Source organism: Electrophorus electricus, chromosome 13 (assembly GCF_041902795.1).
Source record: "Electrophorus electricus isolate QZ-2024a chromosome 13, ASM4190279v1, whole genome shotgun sequence".
Classification (NCBI taxonomy): Eukaryota; Metazoa; Chordata; class Actinopteri; order Gymnotiformes; family Gymnotidae; genus Electrophorus; species Electrophorus electricus.
The window spans coordinates 17,284,683-17,308,465 of NC_137509.1; the positions used below are offsets into that span (position 1 = coordinate 17,284,683).

The 23,783-nt window shown below is 38.6% G+C and overlaps 1 protein-coding gene across 3 annotated transcripts in view; it reads right to left on the minus strand.

Annotated features, from left to right (window-relative positions):
• Nucleotides 1-23,165, minus strand: part of atp6v1h (ATPase H+ transporting V1 subunit H) — a 29,140-nt gene extending 5,975 nt beyond the window's left edge. Inside the window, exons 1-12 of one of the 3 annotated variants that reach the window (XM_027029063.3) lie at nt 23,054-23,165; nt 22,224-22,363; nt 21,199-21,298; nt 20,839-20,928; nt 17,594-17,707; nt 11,265-11,369; nt 9,109-9,156; nt 7,959-8,056; nt 7,182-7,374; nt 3,918-4,096; nt 3,587-3,712; nt 676-777 (exon numbers count right to left, since the gene is read on the minus strand). In XM_027029063.3, coding sequence (XP_026884864.1) covers nt 676-777; nt 3,587-3,712; nt 3,918-4,096; nt 7,182-7,374; nt 7,959-8,056; nt 9,109-9,156; nt 11,265-11,369; nt 17,594-17,707; nt 20,839-20,928; nt 21,199-21,298; nt 22,224-22,327 — 1,259 coding nt within the window. In that variant the 5' untranslated portion in view covers nt 22,328-22,363; nt 23,054-23,165. The other 2 variants (XM_027029064.3, XM_027029065.3) reach the window with 2 other exon arrangements.
• Nucleotides 23,166-23,783: the final 618 nt, after the last annotated feature.

Here is a 23,783-nt window from a genome sequence, read left to right on the forward strand (position 1 = left end):
TTTTCAATGATAGAGTAGAGACAATAATTCCTCATATCAGGCACTGGAGAGCCGCAGAGGTTAGATTGCTCTGGATTGGACCAATTACAGGGTTAGTTCCATGGGTGATTCACACCAATGATTCCCTATGGAGAGCACTTAGTTTCCTGTGATGATGTGGCGTTTTAAAGAGCAGAGTGAGGTTGTACACTCCGTGTTGTTATCCACTGTTAAAAACATGGGAAGGATTAACAGTTAGGAGTTAGCCTCTGCTTTCACCCTGTAGGACAAGAAGATTACTTAATTACAGAGAGATTGCTTTGTCTTTGCACAGTTTCATTTGAAAACACCCTGTATCACTACTTGGAGCAGGACTGGAAACAAATACAAGAATTTCTGGTAATACACATGCAATCATAGACTGCCATGTCACATGGAAACAAGCAATCCGAAATTAAAAATAAATCTATAACCAGCTTCTAGTCCCATTTCTTTGACGCAACATTGGAGGAAGCATAGAACCTGGTGAAGCTAGAAAGCCATAAAAAAGCCCTACAATCATGCAGACCTTTTATCCAGAAAAGATCAGACAACTGCATGGCCAAAAAGACAGAAAACTGGACAAGCACCATTGAAAGAAAGTGCGAAAGACTTCTAGCAGCACCCCTAAGTTGCAGAGGATGAAAACAGGCTTACCTTTTCCCTCGAGGGTAATGCCTCACATATTCTCCCACATCGTGAGCAGCCACTGCGATAACCTGAGGGTCATCAGACACCTCCAGCAGCCTGGTCAAAATCCTGCAACACAATACAAACACACAAACACTTCATATCCCTGCAAGTAAGGCTGAACTAGGGCCTCTTGGCTAGTGAACAAATCACAAGTGTAATGATGCCTTAGTTAGGGGAGAAAAGGAGTACTGCCGAAAACACTGAGCCATTGATCAAAGGTGTTGTTGTTCTTTAAAATGATCCTGAATAAACAGTAAGGGAACAAGAGGGTGTAATTTCATATATTTCACTGGACACCAAAACACGTCTATTTATGTGCTGCCCGTGGGTGATCTGAACTCACAAACAACAACCCAAGGATGAGGCAGGAGCGCAATCATGAGGAGGACCGGAAATTATAACACAGGCACAAAAACACATAATGGCTCACTAACAGAGAGCGGCATCCATTCAGGGTCCAGGCATTCTGCAGATGAGCTACGCAGAGCAAGGGACGCAGAGCAGGAGGAATGGCAGTAGAACATAAGCTGCCAGCTATCTGAAAGGAAGCTGCTGCCGATTACAGAGAGTACTATGAAGAGAGGAATGAGAAAAGCAAATTAAGGCTTAAACGGAGTGACAAAAGGGCAAGGAGGAGTCATAATTAAAATGCTAAATGACAGTGGTGTGAATGAATGCTGCTGCTTGGACACAGGTTACACTGGGGTAACCTTCAAGCCAAAGGAAATGGGACACCCTCCATGCCCTAAACACACACAATAAGCCAAAACGTTAACATAAACCAGAAGTGTATCGTAAAACAGCACATTTTCTGTTACGTTCTAAGGGTGTTTTCACACTAGATTTTTTTTTTCTGTGCCAGGACTGCTTGCTCTGCGAATTTGGTATGTTTTATCAAGTGTGAAAGCCGTTTTCATACCCGGATTGGTACAGACAATCTCTGGACCTCCTAAAAACTGTGTTCTAGAGTTCACTTTGAGGGAACTCTGGTGTGGCCCACTGCGCGTGTGGAAGATATCCTCTTCCAGGACTGCATGTGTGGCTGCGTGATTGGTTAATTGGTTAATTAACTTTTCACCTCACTTAGCCTTTCAAGCTTCATCATGCCAGGGAAAGGATTGCAGAGCATTTCATGTAGTCTAGAAATCATAGTATCATGTTATTACTATTATACCTCAAAGTATGTCTAATAAAACCACACTTTCATAGGGCTGTAATAAGCTCAACTTTTTGGAGTAAGTGCATGTACTAAGAGCATTGCCAAAAAGCATATCTCATGCTGGCCTGCATGCCTAAAAACTCTCATACGAGAATGTCCTTCACTGATTGAATGTTTGTATCCAAGGAAAATAATAAAGAGCCATAAATGGATTAACCTAGTGGCTAACATTTTGCAAACCTGCACCCATAAAAGTGATATACACAACTGCATGACCGCTCAGTGGTTCACATGGAATTCTTCTGTGTGAAAGCAAACCAGTGATAATGAGCCACTCCCTCAAACGAGCCAACGATCAGTCCTGGGTGCAGGCAGAGACAAGCGTGAAAACAGCCTAAATCTCCACATAAATAAAAATAATCAATCCTCTTAAATCTACACTCCCGTATTTGATGCATCAGGCTGTGCTGCCAAAAAATGCATCAGAACATCAAAAGTACTTGTACCCTGACTCATTAAAATGAATAACATTAAAAGGTGCATTAGTCGATTTTCTCCCCTTTTCTAATTCAAAAAAACTCAAGTACATAGAATTACAATTACTTAAGCAATGTCATCAGCACATATTAATGTCCTGAAAAAAGTATGTTTGAAAAATTGGTGTTGCGGGATGAAATTGGTGTTTATGTGGTTTACATTATGTTCCACACCCCTTCATAAGCTGCTTTGTGTTCATGTATGTTACATTGGCTTTTTTAGCTCTTGTTAGTGCACTTTTAAGTGTTTGCTTCATTTCTTTTTCCTACACATTCTTTGTCCATGACAAAAACACGCTGTGCTGCCAAAACATTCACAGGAAATGTAAAAAAAAAAAGAGAGAGAGAGATAAAGTTATTTTTATTACCTGCTCAGAAGATGACGCTGGATGCAGAATTAACAACATACATTCTGGATAGGTAACTTTAACTAGCTAATGCGATCTATAAAATGTGTGTCAGACTACACAATGAATCAAGTAGATCTATTACCTTTAGCACTTTCAGAGAGCTAAGCAATACTTTGGATGAACCACTGTCAGAGAAATATATGTAACAATGCTGGGCAACTGCATCAAGCTCCTCTGCAGCTAACGATGCTAGCTAATTAGCTGGCTAACACAGGTAGTGACTGAAAGTCATTGGAGGTCATTACAAAGAAATACTGTACAATGAAAACACTCGACTATTCTCACAGCAAAACAAATCGTTACGATACTGAAATTATAAACAATTAGAATTTCTATCAAGAAGCTACATTTCTTAGTGGCAACACCATAGAGGCTAAAATGCTACCACCATGACTCCAGATATGGGGGTTTGACGCCTGCGCTGACCAAACCACACTGCTATACCAAGAGGAATTTGTAGAGTACTTGAGTAAAATGATTAGACGATAAGTTTGAAAAAATGAAATGCAACAGTATGTCATCATAATTTGATAAGTAGTATAAATCAACTGTAGCACAACCCCACAATAACAGCTTGCATGAGGTTCACTTGTGCTAGCGTGTTCAACTCAGTTCATTCCAGTGTTAACATCATTCCAGTGTTGGTGTGTTCAGCTACTTAACCGCTAGATATGTTTCTTGAATCTTGATTAATGCACCTTTAATATCAACAGCATGACGTTAATACAGACAGAAGTCTTTCAACTTGTCTCGCTACATTTTCCACTCACTTAAGCAGTTCATAGTTTTTCTCATTCAGACGAACAGCATTCTCTCGCCAGAACTTCTCTGACTTGTGCACTGGACTCCACTCAAGCCGGCCAGACTTCAGCTCAGAGCTGTATTCATCAAAAGAGCTGAGCAATGAAGCAGAAATGAAAGAAAACCATCAACCACAAATTTCACACACTAATTTGATTAGCAGCCAATCTATGGTGAAATGCTTTCTATCTTGCTTCGCTTTTAAAAATATTTTTAATATTGGTGCAGTTTGAAAATAAATGAAAAACAATTGATAAGCCATTAAAAACATTTAAAAAATAATGTCATAAGAAATAGTACCTGAGATCTTGGACACTTTCTCCCAGTCTTTCCAAGAGGAACTTGATGTCATCAGTAATGTCTTCATCGTCATATTTTTGCTGATCCAGGTTCTCCAGTTGTTTCAGTACCTTGCACTGGATCATGGCCAAAGCGTACTCCTGACGAGTCTCCCTCTCTGCAGACTTCTCCAGCAGGTTCTAGCAATCACAAGATAGCAGAAAGAGAGTAGTAATTATTTTCAAAATGAACAAATTAATCACTACATGAAAGGGACAGTGAAGGACAAACCCATTATGCACAAGGTACTGGATGCTGATAGGAAGAGTAACTGGGCTTTGTAAGAGGAAAATGGCCACTCAAACTCCAAAAAACCACCTGAACTCCTCACATACAGCAGACAGCAAAACCAGCCTCTCCAGGTCCAAATGAAACCATGGTGACCATGGCAAGCCAAAAATCTACTTTAACAGGTGTTTCCATGGCATTCAGTTATATATGGTCTGAACAATATTTAATCTGAAATGATTTTATAATTCACGGCTATATTTAGATTTTGTGGAAACAAACAAATAAGCAAAAAATTTTGCAACAGAGAAATGTCCAAGCTTCCCTTCAGTAGACTAGGCATCATTAGAACAATACCCAAGAAAGCTACCTGGAATTGGGGCAGTAACAGTTCATTCATGTTCCTTCTTGGAGAAGCATGAAAATCACAAGGGAAAACTCAAAAGACTTTAAATGTGAACTACACTATTGAAAGATCTGAATACAGTTGCTAAAATTAGACAGTATATCATCTATCAAAGGCCAACTATAAGGATGGCTATAAAAGAACTCTATATTATCTATACTGGGGAAGTTAAAATACAATGCACTTGCAGGCTTCCACAATAAAATCTAGGAAGGCGATTATTAGTCAGATCATCTGACTGCTCCCAGGCAGCTGATGATATACTGAATTGTGGTGTTATCATACAGTAAAGCCTCTGACACAAATGACCAATTAAGATCAAGGCAATGAAATGCCCTGCTGGTGTAAATGTGTTGTTAACATGTGTAAAGGCCAACAGGTATTTTCAAGTATGGTGGGGAAATAAGAGAGGGAGATCAAAGAAATAATTCACATGAGCTGATAAGAGTGGAAACTGTTCCTTTGAATTAAAACAGTAATTTACCTTGGAGAGTACAGCACTGTGGGAGCATATTAATCTGCCACACAGAACTGCATCTAAACATAAGGCTAAATTGAGCACTTTAGTAAGGGGAACTGACCACAGGCTGCAGTGCAAAATATTTGTATTTTGGGGGTTATGATGCAGATATCCACATGTGGCACAAAGCCAGAATGATTAACGTTCTCCACAAGACAGTTGAAATTTTTAATTTTGAGCAAAATGCAAGAAAGCACTTATTAAATGCTCTTAAGTGAATATGTAGATTTAGGAGGTAACAGTGAATGAAGTTTCCCAAGTGGTCAATGACATGGGAAAGAGACTTTGAGCAGTAGCTGAGGTGAAACATGTATATCTTTAACATCAGTAAGGGAGCATGGGATTACAGGCATAGTTTCACTTTTTTCTTTAACTTTTACTCTTTGATGCTAATATGAAAACCTGGGTATGTTACTGAAGTGGCTAATAATTTAACTACAAAAGTGCAGCTTGCTAATTAAAAGAAGAGTAACGACACTGCCACTGTGCTAAGACCTTTTAAATAACTAGTACACTGCCTTTACCCTGTGGTATTCAATCAGAGGCTTACATTGTTTTGTTTAATGCTCTGATTGTGAGAAAAAAGGGCAGCACATTAACTATATAAAATAAAGCAGAAGTTAATGTGTGCACCTGCTCAGCTAATGACAATGGACTCTCATATATGATTTAATCTTCCTTTTTTTCTTAGGGAACACCATTAGGATGAGCCTCCTGGGACCTCTGCACTGTGCAAGCTGTTGAAACAGGCACTTCTGGCATATATCTAGAAAACATTATCTGCTCACATGCATGCAGCATTGTTGCAGACTAGAATATCATTTCGGTGCAGGCTACAAAATAATAGTCTAAGTAATTAAGAGCAAGGACAAGAAGAGAAAGCCCGAGCAGGTCAAGTTCATCAGATCTGCAACAGATGAAATGAATGAAACACGGCAGTCTAATTTAATACTGTCAGAGCCATGGACAATGAATTCATTACCTAACACTAATGCCAAAAAAGTAGCCAGCTTTCAGGGCTAAATGAAATGCTAAGTGTACTGCGGGCAGACCAGAGAAAGCCTGAGTGACAATAACAAGGATTTTTTCCTGTACCTGTAATGCGTTTCGGTGTAGATGTGCCTCTGCCAAGAAGGTGCTTGATAATAGGAACATAAATGCCTTGGGAGCAAAATCAGATTACAGACCAGCCTACATGGTAATGCCAGTGACAAACATGTGTAATGGAGGGCGTGGCGGGAGCAAGAGTGTGTAGAGCTGAAAAAGTGGAGCTACAGGTGAACAGGGAGAAATGATTTAAAAGAGCAATATTAGTGAACCTGCACAATAAATAACAAGGAAATAATGGGGCATTTTGTCATTTTATAATGAAGGCTCATGGGAAAATTAAATCCTTTTTAGATGTCTGAATGATGGGGTAGGGAGTGTTAATTATGATCTCCTAGAGACAAACAAAAAAAGGGTTTTTATAAAATGATCCAAAGCCCACAACACAAGCCAGCACCAATTTAATACATCGATCTAACAGTGGAACTTTCCACGTCATGTAGCTGCTGTATTGACCACACCAACCATGTTTTCCAGACAAAAACCAGACAAAAAGGTTCCTATATAAATAAAAGGAATGTTGTACTGTATATAAATTCTCTCTTTATACTAATGGGTGGAAGGAAAACAAACTAACTGATTTAGAATAAACAGTAGTTAGTGTCATAACTTGCTTGTCAGCTGGCCCATCACAGCTGAGTGACATTTGCCAGTCAACTTTTAGTTTATCAGTTAGAGTCTGCAGTTTTAATGACATGCTAGTGAACTTTTTTTTTTGTTTGTCAGAGTATAAAGTGCTTTAGGGACTCCACATTTCAAGTCAGACAGTAAGCCAGATCAACATTTACCGCATTTAGCTGACGCTTTTATCCAAAGCGACTTACTATTATGACTGAGTACAGCTTGAGCAATTGAGGGTTAAGGGCCTTGCTCAGGGGCCCAACAGTGGCAACTTGGCAGCAACCGTCCAATTACAAGTCAAGTACCTTAACCACTGAGCTACCACTGCCAGGGGTTGGCTTACCCGGAAAGCAGCCAGGATGATACGGGTGACTTTCTCCTTCACAGACTCCTGGAGGATGTCAGAGAGGGCAGGCACAGCGTTGTAGCGACGCAGCTGCTCACAGAGCTGTGGGCTGAATGCCAGCAGCCACACGCAGAAGATCATCTGGTACTGCAGCTGGAAGCCGCACTTGTTACTCAGCACGGCTGTGATGCTGGGGGACACGCAACATAAGCACTCAGGGCACCCTCTTCATCTGCAAGCATGCCAGCAGACAGTGGCATAGTAACACTGTGGATTGGGGCATCTGCCACCTTCCACCGAGTGCTCTGAGACACCTGATGACATTTAGTGATTGGCATTTTGAGATGGTGTAGAAGCAGACCTCATTCTAGAAGATGTGTGTTTAGTTCCAACCCTACAGGCTACAGATCCTGATATGTATAAAACATAAGCTTTGGTTTTATTTTCGTCTCTAAAGACCAATATAGAAGCCTTGACAAATGATATGCTGGTTGTTAAATTATTAACATGTTCTGAAACATTCACTTGTCTTCTTTCGCTGTTTACACAACACTGTCCACCTGCCTAATTGCTTTGGGGAAATTGCAGTGATTGTGTCACTGGTCTTATTAATGTGAGTAGACCACAGAACCAAAGTGAGACAGTGGTGGTATATTTTAACATCTATCGAACTCACACTATCTATGATAAGCTGATGGATATACTTTGTTTTACAAATGTCACTGAAGGACAAATATTTTATGGAGTATTTACATTGTAAGAAATGAGTCTTACCAATTCACTCCATCGGCTTCGAACCAGGCAAACCTGTATTCATTCACTCTCAACATCAGCTGCAGGCAACCAGCGACGCACTGAACATACTGAGAGCTCTGTGTGGAAAAAAGTACACACAAACAGATACACACCCATGCATACGCACGCACGCACACACACACACACACGCACACGCGCACGCGCACGCGCACGCGCACACGCACACGCACACGCACACGCACACGCACACGCACACACACAAATTTGCATGCATACAAACATGAGACAGACAGGACATTGTAATCAGATTATGGGAACAGAATGATCCACAGAAGCAAGGCAAAAGATGCAGGAGATATGCCCATCCTGTGTAAGAACTAGCAAAGTGAACGCAGTAACACAAGGCTGCGGAAGGAACATCTATACACCGAATCCCCACGCATTTGCTTATGCACGTGCAATTGTTCAGACTTCAATTCCATCTCCAGGAACATGCAAATTCCAAGAGACAGACAATCCCACAAAAAAGACAAAGCAGGGGTGCCTACGACCTAGACAGAGAGAGGTTAGCAGAGAGGCTGAGAAGAAAAAGAGATTTGATTTAATCACTGGGAGAGAGTGAAGATGGTGCAGGCTAACATAAAGTAAATGTGCATATAAGCAGAGTGCTCAAGGAAGAAAGATTTAGTGAGTACTGAGGAAACTGATTTAGGGTGTGCACCTGTTTACATCAACACAGCTGATGATGAGGGGACTACTTCTATTCTACGGGTGTTAAATGCTTATGAGAGAAATAAGTGGAAGAGAGTGAATACGAACACAATCTTCCCTTGTTCTTTTCATCTACAGTGACTTTGCCACTTTAAAAAACATTTCAGGAAAAAGTATGCTATATAAATAAATAAGTGAATAACCAAATAAGCAAGAGAGAGAGAGAGAGAGAGAGAGAGAGGGGTATATCTATCCGGAAAAGCATTGTTAAGGCTCAGAGGAGCACAGGCCAGACAGAGAAAGTAGCTGAGGAGCATAGCTGTAGACGTGGAGGAGATAGAGCACAGGTGAATGAGAGGGATATGCAGCAGAGGTCAGTCAATGGCACGCTGAGCACGGGGGCTCTTCTGCAAGCTGATCGAATCCTGGCCACACTGGCTCTCTGTAACATACTCACTTCACTGGGAGAGATGGTTCCTGTTCCTGTTTCTGTACCATGTAGTTTCTAACAAAAGATAAAAAGAAAAGAATGCTTCCTCAGACACTGACTAACTTGTTTATTCACTGGCCCACTATAATTAAAAAAAGGAAACTGGAAAATCGGAAAAAGATACAAAAAAAAAACCAAAAAACCAAAAAACACCTCTATAGAAATTCCAATTGTGGAAATTTCTATAGGAGTATTTAATACGAGGAACTCTAAATTAATGGTCTGTGTAGCATAGGCTATAGTCAGACAACAGCATTTCCCCCACAAGAAGTTGCACTATAAGTTATATTTCAGCTTACACGTACTAAAATATGTATCTTTACTAATCCACTAATTTGGTTGGACTAATTGACATTTTTGTTACTCTGTAATATATAACCAACATGATGCTGTTGTGATGGTTTTTGGCCATCTGTCTGCTACAAAAACAGCATCAGTGTTAAATGTGCATATTAGAAGTGGTAAACATTCCACTTCTCCATAAACATAAATTAAAAAGTGTCCAACAAATAGCCCAGGCTTGTTATATTTATTTGAAAAAGCATTTATAAAGCAGGATCTTAAAGGTTCCTGTTACTATTCACATACAACAAGGACAACCAACCCAGTACATCTTACATTTCTGCCGATCTAATAAAAGGATTACGATATAATCAGTTCTGTTTGTCAGAAGCTTCTATTTCAACTTTTGTGCATGCTGCCTTGTGTATGTATAGGTACCTCTGCCTTTCCAAGGTATCTCACCCATTCACAAGAGCACAGAAGAGAAAGGAATAACTACAGCAGAAAAGGTCATTCATGTCTCGTCAATCCAAGATTTAGCACAGTGGTGGCATGTGTGAGGAGTGCACCTAACTAACGATTTGAGTTTAGACCCAAATTAAGTTTCCATCAGCCAAGTAGAGTATGGGTTTTTGTACCTGCATCCATGTACTTATATAAAAGCAGGCGCTTCATCCACACCACCAGGCTCTTTGGAAAGGTTGCTAGGAGAAAGCTCGGTACTGACAGTAATCTTCTGGATTTCACCAAGCAGCACTGGTACTTTAATTTAGGAGGTACAGTGAAAGAGGGGACTATAGCTGGTCTCTCTGGACATAGAATATTTTGACATCAAAATAGAGACTCAAATAAAGATGTGTTCCTGTCACCAGCCAGGGAAACAAGAATAGTCAAAAATCCTTCTTACCGTAGTTCTCTGATTACTCAATAAACAAAAAGTCTTAGGGATGTTATTAACAAAACATAAATGTTAATTACACCTAAATGTTGATGGTCTAACAGATTAAAGATGTAAAATTAACAAACACAAATGTTTTCACTTGACAAAGCTCACAACCTTAAACACAAAACATCTGTTGCTGAAGCCAAATTTATGATGAAAATAACGCTTAGAATTAACAATGCTGAACTCTTCAAACAGGAAATAAGGAACATCAAAAAACAATGAAATCTATTAAATGTCGTGGGGTACTACAAACAACAAATTTCAAAGTAACTTGGCACAATACAGTTGATTCCGAGATTCATTTTATAATAACTGTGGCACTTGTCCTGACAACCTCATTAAAATACAAAATACCCAATTTCATATAAATATTTAATATATCTGTGACTCAGTTATTTGCTATGCAACTAATTAAAAAGGAACACTGTACCAGAGAATAAACCTTACAATGGAGTGATATGGTCAATGCCTGAAACATTTTTCCTTCTCTGTGCCTGTTACTGAGAACACCTTGGGTTAGAATGATAAAGAAAACAGAAAAAGAGATAACACACATGATCTGGTGAGAGAGGGTCAGCTTCATAATAACCTTTTGTGCAAAGAAACACATGCTTTGTTTGGTCACATTTTCAAGTGTTAGCTGGAGACTTTGTGAGGTGGTTAATTTCAATATGTAATTATACAAAACTATGGGAAAGCATAGCTAGGGATATTCACACAGTGAAGTCATAATCATGTATAAATGATCCATGCTAAGCCTTTTTTATTCATAAGATCAAATAAAGTTGGCTACAGGTTTGCCACATTTTAACCCACACTATGATAGATGCAACATTAGAGAACGCATTTACCGATAAATTCATATCACTGAATACAACCAAATAAACTTTTCTACCTGGGAACTAAGCTGAGTTTTGATCCAGTTGAAGTAGTAGTTCAGATCACTCCCCTCCATCAGGTCCCGCCCCCAGGCAGCCAGTTTGGCAATGATCCTTGCAGCCTGAGGAAAAAAAATGTAAAAAATGAATTGTGCAATTTATGAAGGACATACCTATATAATACGAAATGTACAAAAACACTACAGAATTAATAATAAGGAACATCTGTCAAACACAAAAATTACCATAAAAACTGTTAAATAGAGAGTATGTTGAGAGAAAAAGCATAAACCTTGCTCGGCACATGAATAGCTGACTGGGCTTTGCAAATCGAACACAAATCCAGAGATCCATCTGGCTTTCAGTTTACCTCTGCTCATTTAACACCCTACCTTTTTCTAAAAGTATTTTAAAAAATTAGCTTGTGTGCTAAATAAGATGCAAACATTATATGGTCAGAGAATAATTTAATGAAATTTGTTGAAAGTTTAATCTTCATCACTGGAATTAAATGTTTGCATACAACTTGCACTTCTTTTCAGCCTTCTGGACCACCAGCACTTTACACCGAGACTCATTCTTGATGAACCCCAGAGAACAAAGAGCCAAAAGCCCGAAGGGCCCGACTACAGCTAAAAAACAGAGATTTGACTGTAAAATTTACTAGATGGTATTAGTAGATGGCATATGATGTTTATGAGAATTTTGTCTTCTGATGAGTATATTGTTACATTATTTGGAGGGCCGTTACACAATTTTGCTGCTACCCATCTGTAATTGAGAGAGACTAATTACTGGTCACATGTGGTTAGCATCTGAAGTAGATTCCATAATCACCAATTTCATGGCTCTCTTAATGTCGCCAGGATGTGTGACATTTACACAGCAGGATGAAATGTAGCCTGCATTATTAAGAGATAATGTGAGGAAGGCTTAAGGGATTGATACCATCCTCTCTTGGCAAAGATGCACCCTGCCACCACTGCCCAGAGCCTAATTAAGCCATGACAAGCACCTCCACTGGTGCTCGCACAAAGCTGATGTCCTCTGAAGTAAAGAAGTAAAAAAAAAAAAAAAGCTTTTAATTTACTTGCTTAGGGGACGAGCTCCCAGCACAGTTTTGTTATCTCCCTGCTAAAATTAAACTGATTAAGCTCATCAGTTAATTACCAGGAGTGTTAGAGCAGGAAATTTTGTGTTATCTCAGCCCTTGGGTTACCCTAGTTAAAGAGAGATTGCACTAATGTGAAATTCGTGAACTCTATTCAGAGGATTAGGGGTACCATCAATGCATCAATGGGATGAAAATTGTGTGAAGATTTTGGAATCATGCTGAATTGTTTGCATGAAAGGGTCCTAAAATGATCATCAGATCAGATCATCTTCTAAGCTGCAATGATATTATATAAATAAATTCCTGTTTAACAAACAAAACTAACATTCTACAATACCATCTCTACAGAACAAATAGTCTGACCAGTGAAAAAAGCATTTGGAGCCACTAGTATAAAGACCTCTTGAAAACTGCATAATCCAAGGAAACTGAACATGTGTGCAAGGTTCATTATATGCACACCCGATTTCTCAATTCTCTTCATTTGCCATTCATTGGAAAAACAAAATAAAAATCTTTTAGCCAATATTAAGAAGTAGTAACTGAAGCTATAGCCACACCTAAGGCTAAATCAGTCCCCAGTTAGCATGGTATAGAACCTTTAAAGAATGAACCCCCTGCTTGCTTCCTCTTTTAATTGCACCTGTAAAGAAGAATAGTATTGCATCCTTCCATCTTGAAAGGATGCAATAATATAATTAATTCACAAGGATTGCAAAGATCCTGAACATTGCAGCAATTACCGCCTATATACACTGAGATATATATATCTCAGTGTAGATTACAAGACATACACCACCCTCTTTGCAAAAATATATATGAGGGTATGAGAGCTATGCTGATAAGTCTTGATGCCAGGAAGGTCTCTGATAATGTGAATTGGAGTTTCTTATATTTAGAGTTGCAGCAATTTGGTTTTAGTAAATACTCCACTATCAAAACAAACTGCCAAAATCCAACTGCTAGAATTAAAATGGATGGCATCTTAATAGAAAGGATTGGTCTCGAAAGAGTTACTCGCCAAGGAGGTTGGCTGTTGCCTTTCGTCTTCACCATATATAGTAAACCCTTAGCACAAGGTAACACATCAAAGTAAAGAACTGAGGGAAATTACTATAAAAGGACAGAGAGATTGTATCAGCCTGTTTGCAGATGACATTACAGTTGATTTGGGTAACCTTAATACATACTTTCCAAATCTAAAGAAACTGCTGAAGAAATATCTAATGAAAACACATCTATGCAAAATAGAATATGAAGAAATACATGGAAATACATGGAAAACACTCAGGATATCATTTGTCAAAAAACACAAATCCTCTCCTTAACCAAATGTTTTCCTTCTCATGAGATCAGAAAGGAGTTCCAAATGAAATGGATTAGAAAACTAGTATCTTGGTATGATTCTAACAAAGCAATAATCCCAACTTTACACAACAAACTACAACTTTGTTAGAGTTCCTCACAATGGGGCCTTTTCTGTAAATAACCTATCCTTTAATCAGTAGTGCTAAATGTTTCTTTTGCCCACGTTTTGCTGTCTTGTTTATTTTTAGATAGTTGATAAGCCATGTCAAATATGGTCCGGAGTTGGCAATACATCATGTCTGAACATGTTGCACTTGCTCTATCATTTATATATTTTCACTTACTCAATGATTTTGTTCTCTATATATTACAAATGTATCTCTGAATAAAGCATATGTACTTCTCAGCATCAATGACTCTGTGTCACTCATTCTGAGAAACGTGCCCCCAGGGCAGATTTAAATTTATCTATTCACAGATTAAGACACATTGAGAATTGGTCCACCCCAACACAGTATTTTAGCTCTAGAATTGAAATAATTAAAATGAATGTTGTTCTTAGACTTTTATACCTACTTCAATCTCTTCCTATTAAAATACCTCACAAAAGGTTTCAAATTTGGGATGATCTCCAGCTTCATCCCAAAGCCAAGAATTAAATACCACACACTACAGTTGCCCAAATATAAAGGTGGCCTGTCACATCCAAATCTTAAAATTATTTTTACCATTACTTAAATGGTGCGATGAACAATACTCTGTGAGATGGAATGTCACTGAGAAGAGTCATTGAGAATTTTCAACTAAATCCCTTATTGGTAATACGAAATTTACAAAGAAATGACAAGACTCAATAGACCCAATAACCATACATTAACTAGATACTTGGTCTGCCTTAATTAAACGGTACAAATTAGCAAAGCACATACTCTTACTAAGTTGGTCTGCTTATAATGAGAGATTTAAACCAAGCTTAACAGACCAACTTTCAGACAATGAGAAATACACTGCCTGGCCACAAAAAAGGTCCCCACCTGGATTTAACTAAGCAAACAGGTAAGAGCCTCCCATTGGATAATTACTGCCTGGGTGATTATGTTTCAGCTGGCAACAAGTTATTTAATGTCAACTGATGCAGTGAGTAGCTTCTCATGTGTTAAACAACCATGCTGAAAGACACATCCTGTGGTCGTGGAAAAGATGTTAATCTGTTTCAGAAGGGTCAAATTACTGGCATGCATCAAGCAGAGAAAACATCTAAGGAGATTGCTGAAACTACTAAAATCGGGTTAAGAACTGTCCAACGCATTATTAAAAAGTGGAAGGACAGTGGGGAAACATCATCTTCGAGAAAGAATGTGGAGGGAAAAAAATCTTGAATGATTGTGATCGGCGATCACTTAACCGTGTGGTGAAATCAAATCGTAGAAAAAAACAACAGCAGAACTCAGGGATATGTTTAATTGTGAAAGTAAGAGCATTTCCACATGCACAATGTGAAGGGAACTCAAGGGATTGGGACTAAACAGCTGTGTAGCCTTAAGAAAATCACTTGTCAATGAGGATAACCTGGCTAAACAGCTTCAGTTTGCTAAGGAGGATAAAGATTTGACTCTGGAGCAATGGTAGGAGGTCATGTGGTCTGATGAGCCAGATATACAGAGTGATGGGTGCATCAAGGTAAGTAGAGAAGCGGCTGAAGTGATGCACCCATCATGCCTAGTGCCTACCGTACAAGCCTGTGGGGGCAGTGCTATGATCCAGGGTTGTTGCAATTGGTCAGGTCTAGGTTCCGCAACGTTATGTGCCCAAAGAATGAGGTCAGCTGAGTACCTGAATATACTGAACAACCAGGTTATTCCATCAATGAATTTGTTCCTTGATGGCACGGGCATATTCCAAGATGACAATGCCAGGATTCATCGGGCTCAAAGAGTGGTTCAGGGAGCATGAGACATAGTTTTCACACATGGATTGGCCACCACAGACTCCAGACCTGAACCCCACTGAGAATCTTTGGGACGTACTGGAGAAGACTTTGCGCAGTGGTCCAAATCTCCGATCATCAATACAAGATCTTGGGGGGAAAAAGTAATGCAACTCTGGACAGAAATAAATGTTGTGACATTGCAGAAGCTTGTGGAAGCGATGCCACAGCGAATGCATGCCGTAATCAAAGCTAAAGGCAGTCCAACGACATAGAGTGCGTGACCTTTTTTTTGGCCAGGCGGTGTAAATGGAACCAGAGCACTGTGTACAATTGTAAAGAATGGAAACAGGAGTTACCAGGAATTAAAAGATAATTATGGGCTGGGATGTATCCAGATGTTTACAATTAAGGGACTTTTTCATAACTGAATATTTCTAAGTCTATAAATACAGTATTAGATGTTGTAGTAAAGATATATAGTGGGATAAAATGAAGGGTGAAATCCCACCATCGCCAAAGCCTGAGAAAATGTAAAATGTTCTCTACTATGCACTTTAAAGCTAAATGGGCGAAGGAGCTGAACATCAATATCATGGAGGAAGACTGGATCCAAATTGGCAAAACACAACACAACACTACTAACTCAAGGATATGGAAAGAATTTGGATGGAACCACTTTCATATTTTTGAAATACCTGAAATATAGAGGAAACAAATTGCCTACCGCCAATCATGCTGTAAGGTGTGTGGGACTATGGACAGCAAACGTCTTTACATCTTTTGGGAGTGCAATAAATTTCACACATGTGCAGTGCTCTAGAGTGTTATGAAAGGGACTTCTAAATGCAGTGACCCACTAACTAGTATTATAAGGTTAAAAAGCTAAAACGATCTTTAACAGGGTAGACAAAAGGAGAAATAAATTTGAAGAAAACGTAAGGAATTTGATTCTACAAAGAGGATAATGAACGCACTGGGACAAAGTGTTTGTCCTTAACCTGACCTGATTTGTTTTTGACATTTCAAGCAAAAATCTATTATGTCTGTAAGACTGGTTTTTACTACATCTTAGATCACTGTGCAATTATACCTGTGCCATTCTGCAATATGGTACTCAAGGGGTTGACTCATGAAACCTTTTATTTTTATGCACACTTTTATGCACACTCTTACACTGTTGAGAACAGCAGCTCATTACATACTTTTTACCTGTTTGATTAGATTATGTTCTTATTTTAAGAAGCAAAAACAGCTTTATCCATTTTTTTTCAGTTTCATGTGTATAACATCAAGCACCATTAGTGTCATTTATCATCCCTGAATACTTCTGAAGGCGGCAAATATATTTTGCTGCTGGTGAACATGACAACCAAGCCTTAGCTGCCAGCCAGTAGAATATACACCCTTGAAAACTAGCAGGTATGCTTCTGCATGACCACCTCAATTTAGTCACTTCAGGATTGTCTAAATTCATTAGTGGCACACAGGACTGTGAGACTGTTAAACAAGTGAAATAGTAATGTTGCTACATATAAACCAAAGCTAACCATCATAGCTTGTATTACCTACAAAAAGGCTCTAGTTAACAGCTGACAACTGAAAGCTAAATAGAAGCTGGCTTGATAAAACTGAAGTTTGAAAAGCTCAATGGGAAAAAAAACTACAATTGAAAAATATACAAAAAAAGGACTCTGCTAGTTTTATGACATCAATTCAATGCACAATAGCATTAGTGAACTTGAAGCAAATTTCCCTTTTTGACTCATTAACGACCTTGTAATTCAAATGTATTTTGAAATTTGCTGCTTACCACAAGGCACCACAGAGGCAATTTTTGAAAACTTCATTCATTTTTGTGTTGACAAAAAAAACATTTAGACCCAGGGTAACTTATATGGGCACAAGAGCATAGTGCCAATGACAGAATGATGACAACTTTAGTGGTCTATTCTGACTGTCCTATCATAACAGTGCTTTGTTTAATAACCACTCACCATGTGAACAGTGAAGAGGTCCTGGCGGTTCAGCATAGGAAGGAAATAGGACCATGCTGTGTTCTTGGTCTTCTTGGCGTAATCGAAGAAAATGTTGACCCTCTGATGATTTTCCTGTTAAAAATGAATGTACTGCTATCTTGAATTTACATGGGAGGTCAAAATATTTACAATCTTCCACATAAACAACTGGTACAGATATGTAAAGGAATAAGGTCATGTTCCATTAAACCATCACATAGCAGCCATATTGGCCCTGTGTCAATCAAAAGGGCCATTGTTTAATTATAGGTAAAAAAGCCCTAAATTGCATTCAGTCATAATGTACTCTTTCAGAGGCCAGATTATATACAGTAAAATACAGTTCGGATATTCTTAAATTGTATTTTAATATCAATCACAGTTGAGTGTTCTTAAAAGTAGTGAATGTAAATACAAATTATACACATTAAGATGTTCCTTATATATGAAAAGACGTTAATGTAGGCACCATTAATGCATACTCAGTGTCACCAGTTCCACACAGTTAAGCAACATGGACTTACAGCCCACCTGGACTTAAGTCCCACTGGCATTGTCAATCCATACTCAGCCACAGTGGTTCCACTACCCCACCAGTCACATGACACAACATTATGATTCATACCCCCCAACTAATCTGTGAGCTACTGAACCACAGCCAGCAATTAGCCCTTTCAGCTTTTTCTGATAACTTTTTCAATGCTTCTTAGCAAATGCCCTCAAAAACCAAACTCAAGTAGCGAAGTGGTTGCCTTGGCTACAAATCCTCTTGCCCCTATCTCTTCTGCGCTAATATACAACTGCCAACAATGTTTCTTCACCTCAGCCACCAAGTGTGCATATTTTAGCTTCTTTCATTCAAAGGCTTCCTCAATTACATCATCAAATGGAATCATTAGCTCAGTAAATTAAGCCACTTGCTCATCCTCCGAATACAAAACCATGTCCAGTCGCAGTGTAGTTACTGCAATTCACTGTGGAACCTGAAGTTGCCTACCAATTTACAGTATTCTGCTTAATCTTAATGCAACCATTACTGCTAACTTGCGACTGACCACTGACTCTCTGCCCTTCCTTAACAAACTTAATAGCGCTCTTCCCCCTTGCCGGGAAAGGAATAAATGTATATGTGCCTATTTATCAATTAACAAGCCAAGCATTTAAACAACTGACTATGTCTCCATGTATAATGTCTGCATTACAGACTAACTTTACAACCTGTTAAAATGTGTCTCAAAGTACCAACTCCAGCACATCGTTCACAGCACATATCTTCAGCTGCCCACTGACTAAGGTTTTGGAGTGTTAGAAGGACATCATAGGTAGGTCAAAATTATAAATTTGTTGCAACCAGGGCATATCAGTCATAAGTCTCACAAGTTTTTGTTTCGTTTCTCAACATCTTCCAACTTCAGCCACTGACCCTGTTTTCCTTGAGCTGTTACTGCTGCACCCCTGCCTTCCTCTTAATGCTCCTGAATAAATTTAGTAATCATCCACCTCCTGTTTGGTAGCATAGCACTGCTGAATGCCTCCCATGCATCACATCCTCTCCCATGTTGTATCTGCTCTACAACATCTGTGTGTACCAGAGTTCTCTGAGCTGACAGGAGCAGCGGCTTTTGCTGCCTCATCACTAGAGCTCAACAAAGTTATCTTCAGGCTGACCTTAGCACATTTAAGTTCCTCTACACCTGTCATCAGCAGGTGTAGCATTAAATGAGTAATTTAATTTCACCTGTTAGACAAAACGGTAATTTTCACAAAACTGTCCATTTTGTGACAGATGTCTCAAATGAAAAGACCTTGAAAGAAAAGCTTTTTTTGGACTTAAAATAGCATTAAACATTTTGCATATAAAAACATGCTATTGTTCAAACAAAATCCAATTGTGAGAGGAAACACACTGTGCTTTATTTTACTGTCCATGTCTAGTCCATATTTATAGTCTGAGTCACTCCACTACAAACCCGACTGAAGACCTCTGCAATAAGTACTACATTACGCAGGGGTGTCAGAGAAACCGTGAGGGTAAATACTGGGCTTTGGTCCAAGGGGAGTTTGATTCCAGACCATCTGCAGACTTTAACTAATGTCTGAGAGAGAAGCATCATTCATCATTTACAATCGGTTGTAAATCCACTTTGTGCCATCTGTTGTTTGTCAAAGATGCAAGGATTGTAATTAATTTCTAGCTACGTAGAGAAGTCTTAGTCTTTTAGTAGAGGAAAAAAAGACACGGTATTAACCGCTACAAAGACGCAGCAACACAAATCTCAAATAAAAGCTGCATCATTTTAAGTCTTGATGCTATGCTCAGGGTAACAATATGTGTAGTAAATGCACAGCCTAACAGAGGGCTCTAAGCTTTGACTGTTACTAAGTGTAGTGACATTTTTAGAACTGACTTTTAAAGGAATGACTGAATAAATCAGGCAGTGATTCATTCAGTCTTACGTTTAAAGAAGCATCAAGTTATTTTTACCACCAAAAGGTGGCACAGTATTTATAAAAGTAATTATTTTTTTTAGTTTCTCTAAAGTGCAGCTCACATAACAAGAAGAAGCAAATTGTTTTGTAGTGCTCAAATGAACCAATTTATGCACTATAGAGTGGGTCCACTACATGCAGGCCATGATTAAAAAAGACTTAGTACAGAATCTCTAAAATTTCTGAATTTGATAAAACTATGAAGTATCCATAGCCTTTGTAATTGTAGGGCTTTAATAACTTTGATTGCAACAATATTTAACAATTACAATTGTTCAAAATGTCACTTGGAACATACTCCAAAAAATTTGGCCCAAAGTCTTACGGTGTAATGAGAACATAGTAGAACTTTCTGTCTTGAATATTAATATCAACTAGGAAACACCATCCTCACTGTAAAATGTGGTACTAAAATATATATATATATATATATATATATATATATATATATATATATATATATGTATATGTGTGTGTGTGTGTGTGTGTGTGTGTGTGTGTGTGTGTGTATATATATATATATATATATATATATATATATATATATATATATATATATATATATATATTATATATTTATTAATTTATTTATTTTTTAAGTTATTAACATGAAAAATAAAAGCAGTTGGGTGGTTTTTTTTAAGGTTCAGTATATATAAACTGCTTCAACCTATCAACCTGGTATTTTCATAATTCCAGTTACATAATGGGGGATGTGTGCGCACATATTATACCTGTAGAGTGTCATCAATCAGGGTTAAGATGTACTGAACTGTTTGTTCCTTTGATATGTGGGCCATGAGGTTGAGGAAGGTCTTTGCACACTGTAACAAAACATTCAGGCAATTTCAAAAAACGATCATTTCCAAAGAATATAAAAAGATTCTTCTTTTGTACACAATAAAAATGTAATTATAGTAATATAACTAATTCATTTAAAAGTATATATCCAGTCAATCCAACGTGTACTAAACCATTGTTTTTAATACACATAGCAGTTAATTTTATCAACATATTTTTACTTTAGCATACCAGCACTCAATAATCACTAAATGTAAATAAAATAAAAACAGCACAGACCAATCATAATCTACCTGATGTCCTTCTTTTGTCAGAATTGCCTGCTTCTGGTCAGAACTGGCAACCTCAAACTTCTTAATAAACTCACAGTCTTCTCCTGAGATCATCTGGCCCCTGAAAATATTAAGGTTAGGAAATCCCTCCTCAGTTAGCCATTAGTGTTTAAAGAGAGTTGATGGTTACAATAACATAAATCAATCATTACATAGAAATTAGGTATGCAGACTAAAATTTTGTGATATATAAAAGCAACTGATATGTAATCATAAATAATGTGCTTCTAGGGAGTCTTCTGAGAGAAAATGTCATTTGTCTGAGTTATAACAATGTGCACTCTAGGTCTGCTACTGAGGTAAATGAAACTAAATCTCCAAAAATGTAATCCTATATGATGCGTTTGTGAATTTGATCTGCAATGCTTCTTCCAACAAACAGGCTGTTAAATGACTAAATGATCATCAGTGCCCGGTGCACAATCTGGACAAATGGTATTTTCCAAAGTTAAGTAATAAAGTCAGTTTCACAACCACTTTACTTCATACTTGAAAATATTCTACTTTTGACAAAGAAGCTACTTACAATAACACTCTAAATAACTGCCTTAGTCGTAGCTGTACATCATGTGGGTAATATGTGTTTTGTAAAAAAACAAACAACAAAAAACACATTTCAAGGTGATCTATCTTTATGCCACTGCAGTAGTATCAAAAATATTTACACAGTTAAAGTCACCATATGATGAATGACTCAAGAATATTCCAATCTGGATTAAAAAGTCAAATCTACATAATATGACCTGCTTCCACTGGAAGAACAAACATAAAAAAGGAGTCACAAGATCTTGACGCAAAGAACTATGTCTGAGGTCTAAAGACTCTGTTCCTGTTTTAGAATGAAACACTAGAGAGATACAAGGAAGTGCAATCTCCAGGATTAAGCCCAAGTTAAATTGTATATGCACTACAGCTACAAGTAATTAGACATTTGTAAGCATAAACGCATTAAAACCATGATCTGGGCCCATCTCGGGGCTACTCACTGGAGGTACGACTGCCAGTTGACCTTGTTCGCGCGGACCTCGGCGGCCTTGGCTGCTATTATATTGGTTGGGACGGCAGCATCAACTGCACCTCGGATGTCCATTTTGAAATATGCTTTCGAGTGTTCAATTTAGGAAACCTACACAGAAACAGAGAAAAATCACAGAATACAGACACTTCGTGACTCTAGTTAAACAGAAGCGTACAGACAGCTAGCTGTCAGATTAGCGAGGTAGACAGCTAACTAGCCATCATAGATAGAGAGTGACGTGGGAGCTGGGTAGCCAGATGCGCCCGTTATTTATTCCATATCTTCATCGGAGCTGGGTAGCAAGACCGTTATTTTCAGGCTGTGTCTCACTATTACCATCATTCTTAGTTGACTAGGTAGTTAGCTAACTGTTATTGACAGCTAGGCAGCTACGTAGCTAGCTTACAGAAATAGCAACGACATCAGGTGCTTAGCTGACTGAATAGATTCAATTTAGCTTCAAAACGACAGCACACACAAACGTTCATCAAATGGAAATGTCTAGATAAGGGACCCATTAACACAGTCGTTTATCTAGTTAACGTTAGCTATGTTAGGGTAGTAGCCTAACCTAAGGTAGGGCAGTTAGGGTAGTTAGTTAGCCTAGCTACCAGTGGGATTATCAAGGTTAGCTGGGTGCCTCGGTACCTACCGTTGCTAGGTAGGTAACTGATTAAAAGGCATTGACTACTCATCTGTCCCAGTAGAGAATTATCCAGCTAGTGTTGTCGACATTCAGTGTCACTGGAGACAGTAAAAGCCTAAGTAGTTAAGATACTCTAGCGACATTTCTCCTACCTGCTTCACGCAAAGTTGTCAAAGCGGCCACACGTCACGCGAGCGCTGTCATGTGATGATGTCATGTGGAAGAGAGGGACATTAACCATTTCATGTCACAGCGGAGTCTTTGAACAATGCAAAGATTAGTATTTACAGGCTTACTGTCACAGGGTTGTGTTCAGTATTATACTAGGCCTAGGTGTTTATTTGGGATGACGTGTCTTTTTCAAACTGAGCGGTGAAGATGGACTTTCTAAATACAGATGCACTCACCAGCTGATGAGTAAGTTATATATCAGAAAGACAAGCTTTGCATTGTGTGTTAGAAAGACAGCATGCTTGTGTTAATGACACACATAACCCACACGCAGACACATAAACCCACACTCATTGTCTTAATCTGCCCTAAGACTGTGACATGCACTTAAACCACACTGGGACAGGGATTATTGGGACGGTAACCCTAATCCCCTTTTTCCCACTCCATTATGGATGTAAAGTGTTTACTTGATAATGCCGTCTTGCTTTTTTACCTTGACAAGGACCTAGTATGTGGCATGTAAGATGGATGGCCCAAGAACATAGGTTAAATTCTATAAGACTCTGACGTCTGACAACCTGTAAAAATGCTGGGTGAAGAATGCCATATAACAAGATTGTCATAACGTGGGAAGGATCTTTTGTGGGGTGGTGTAGTAAGCAGACTCCCTCCTTTATGTGTGGGCAGCTACATCAGCTGCTCTTGGCC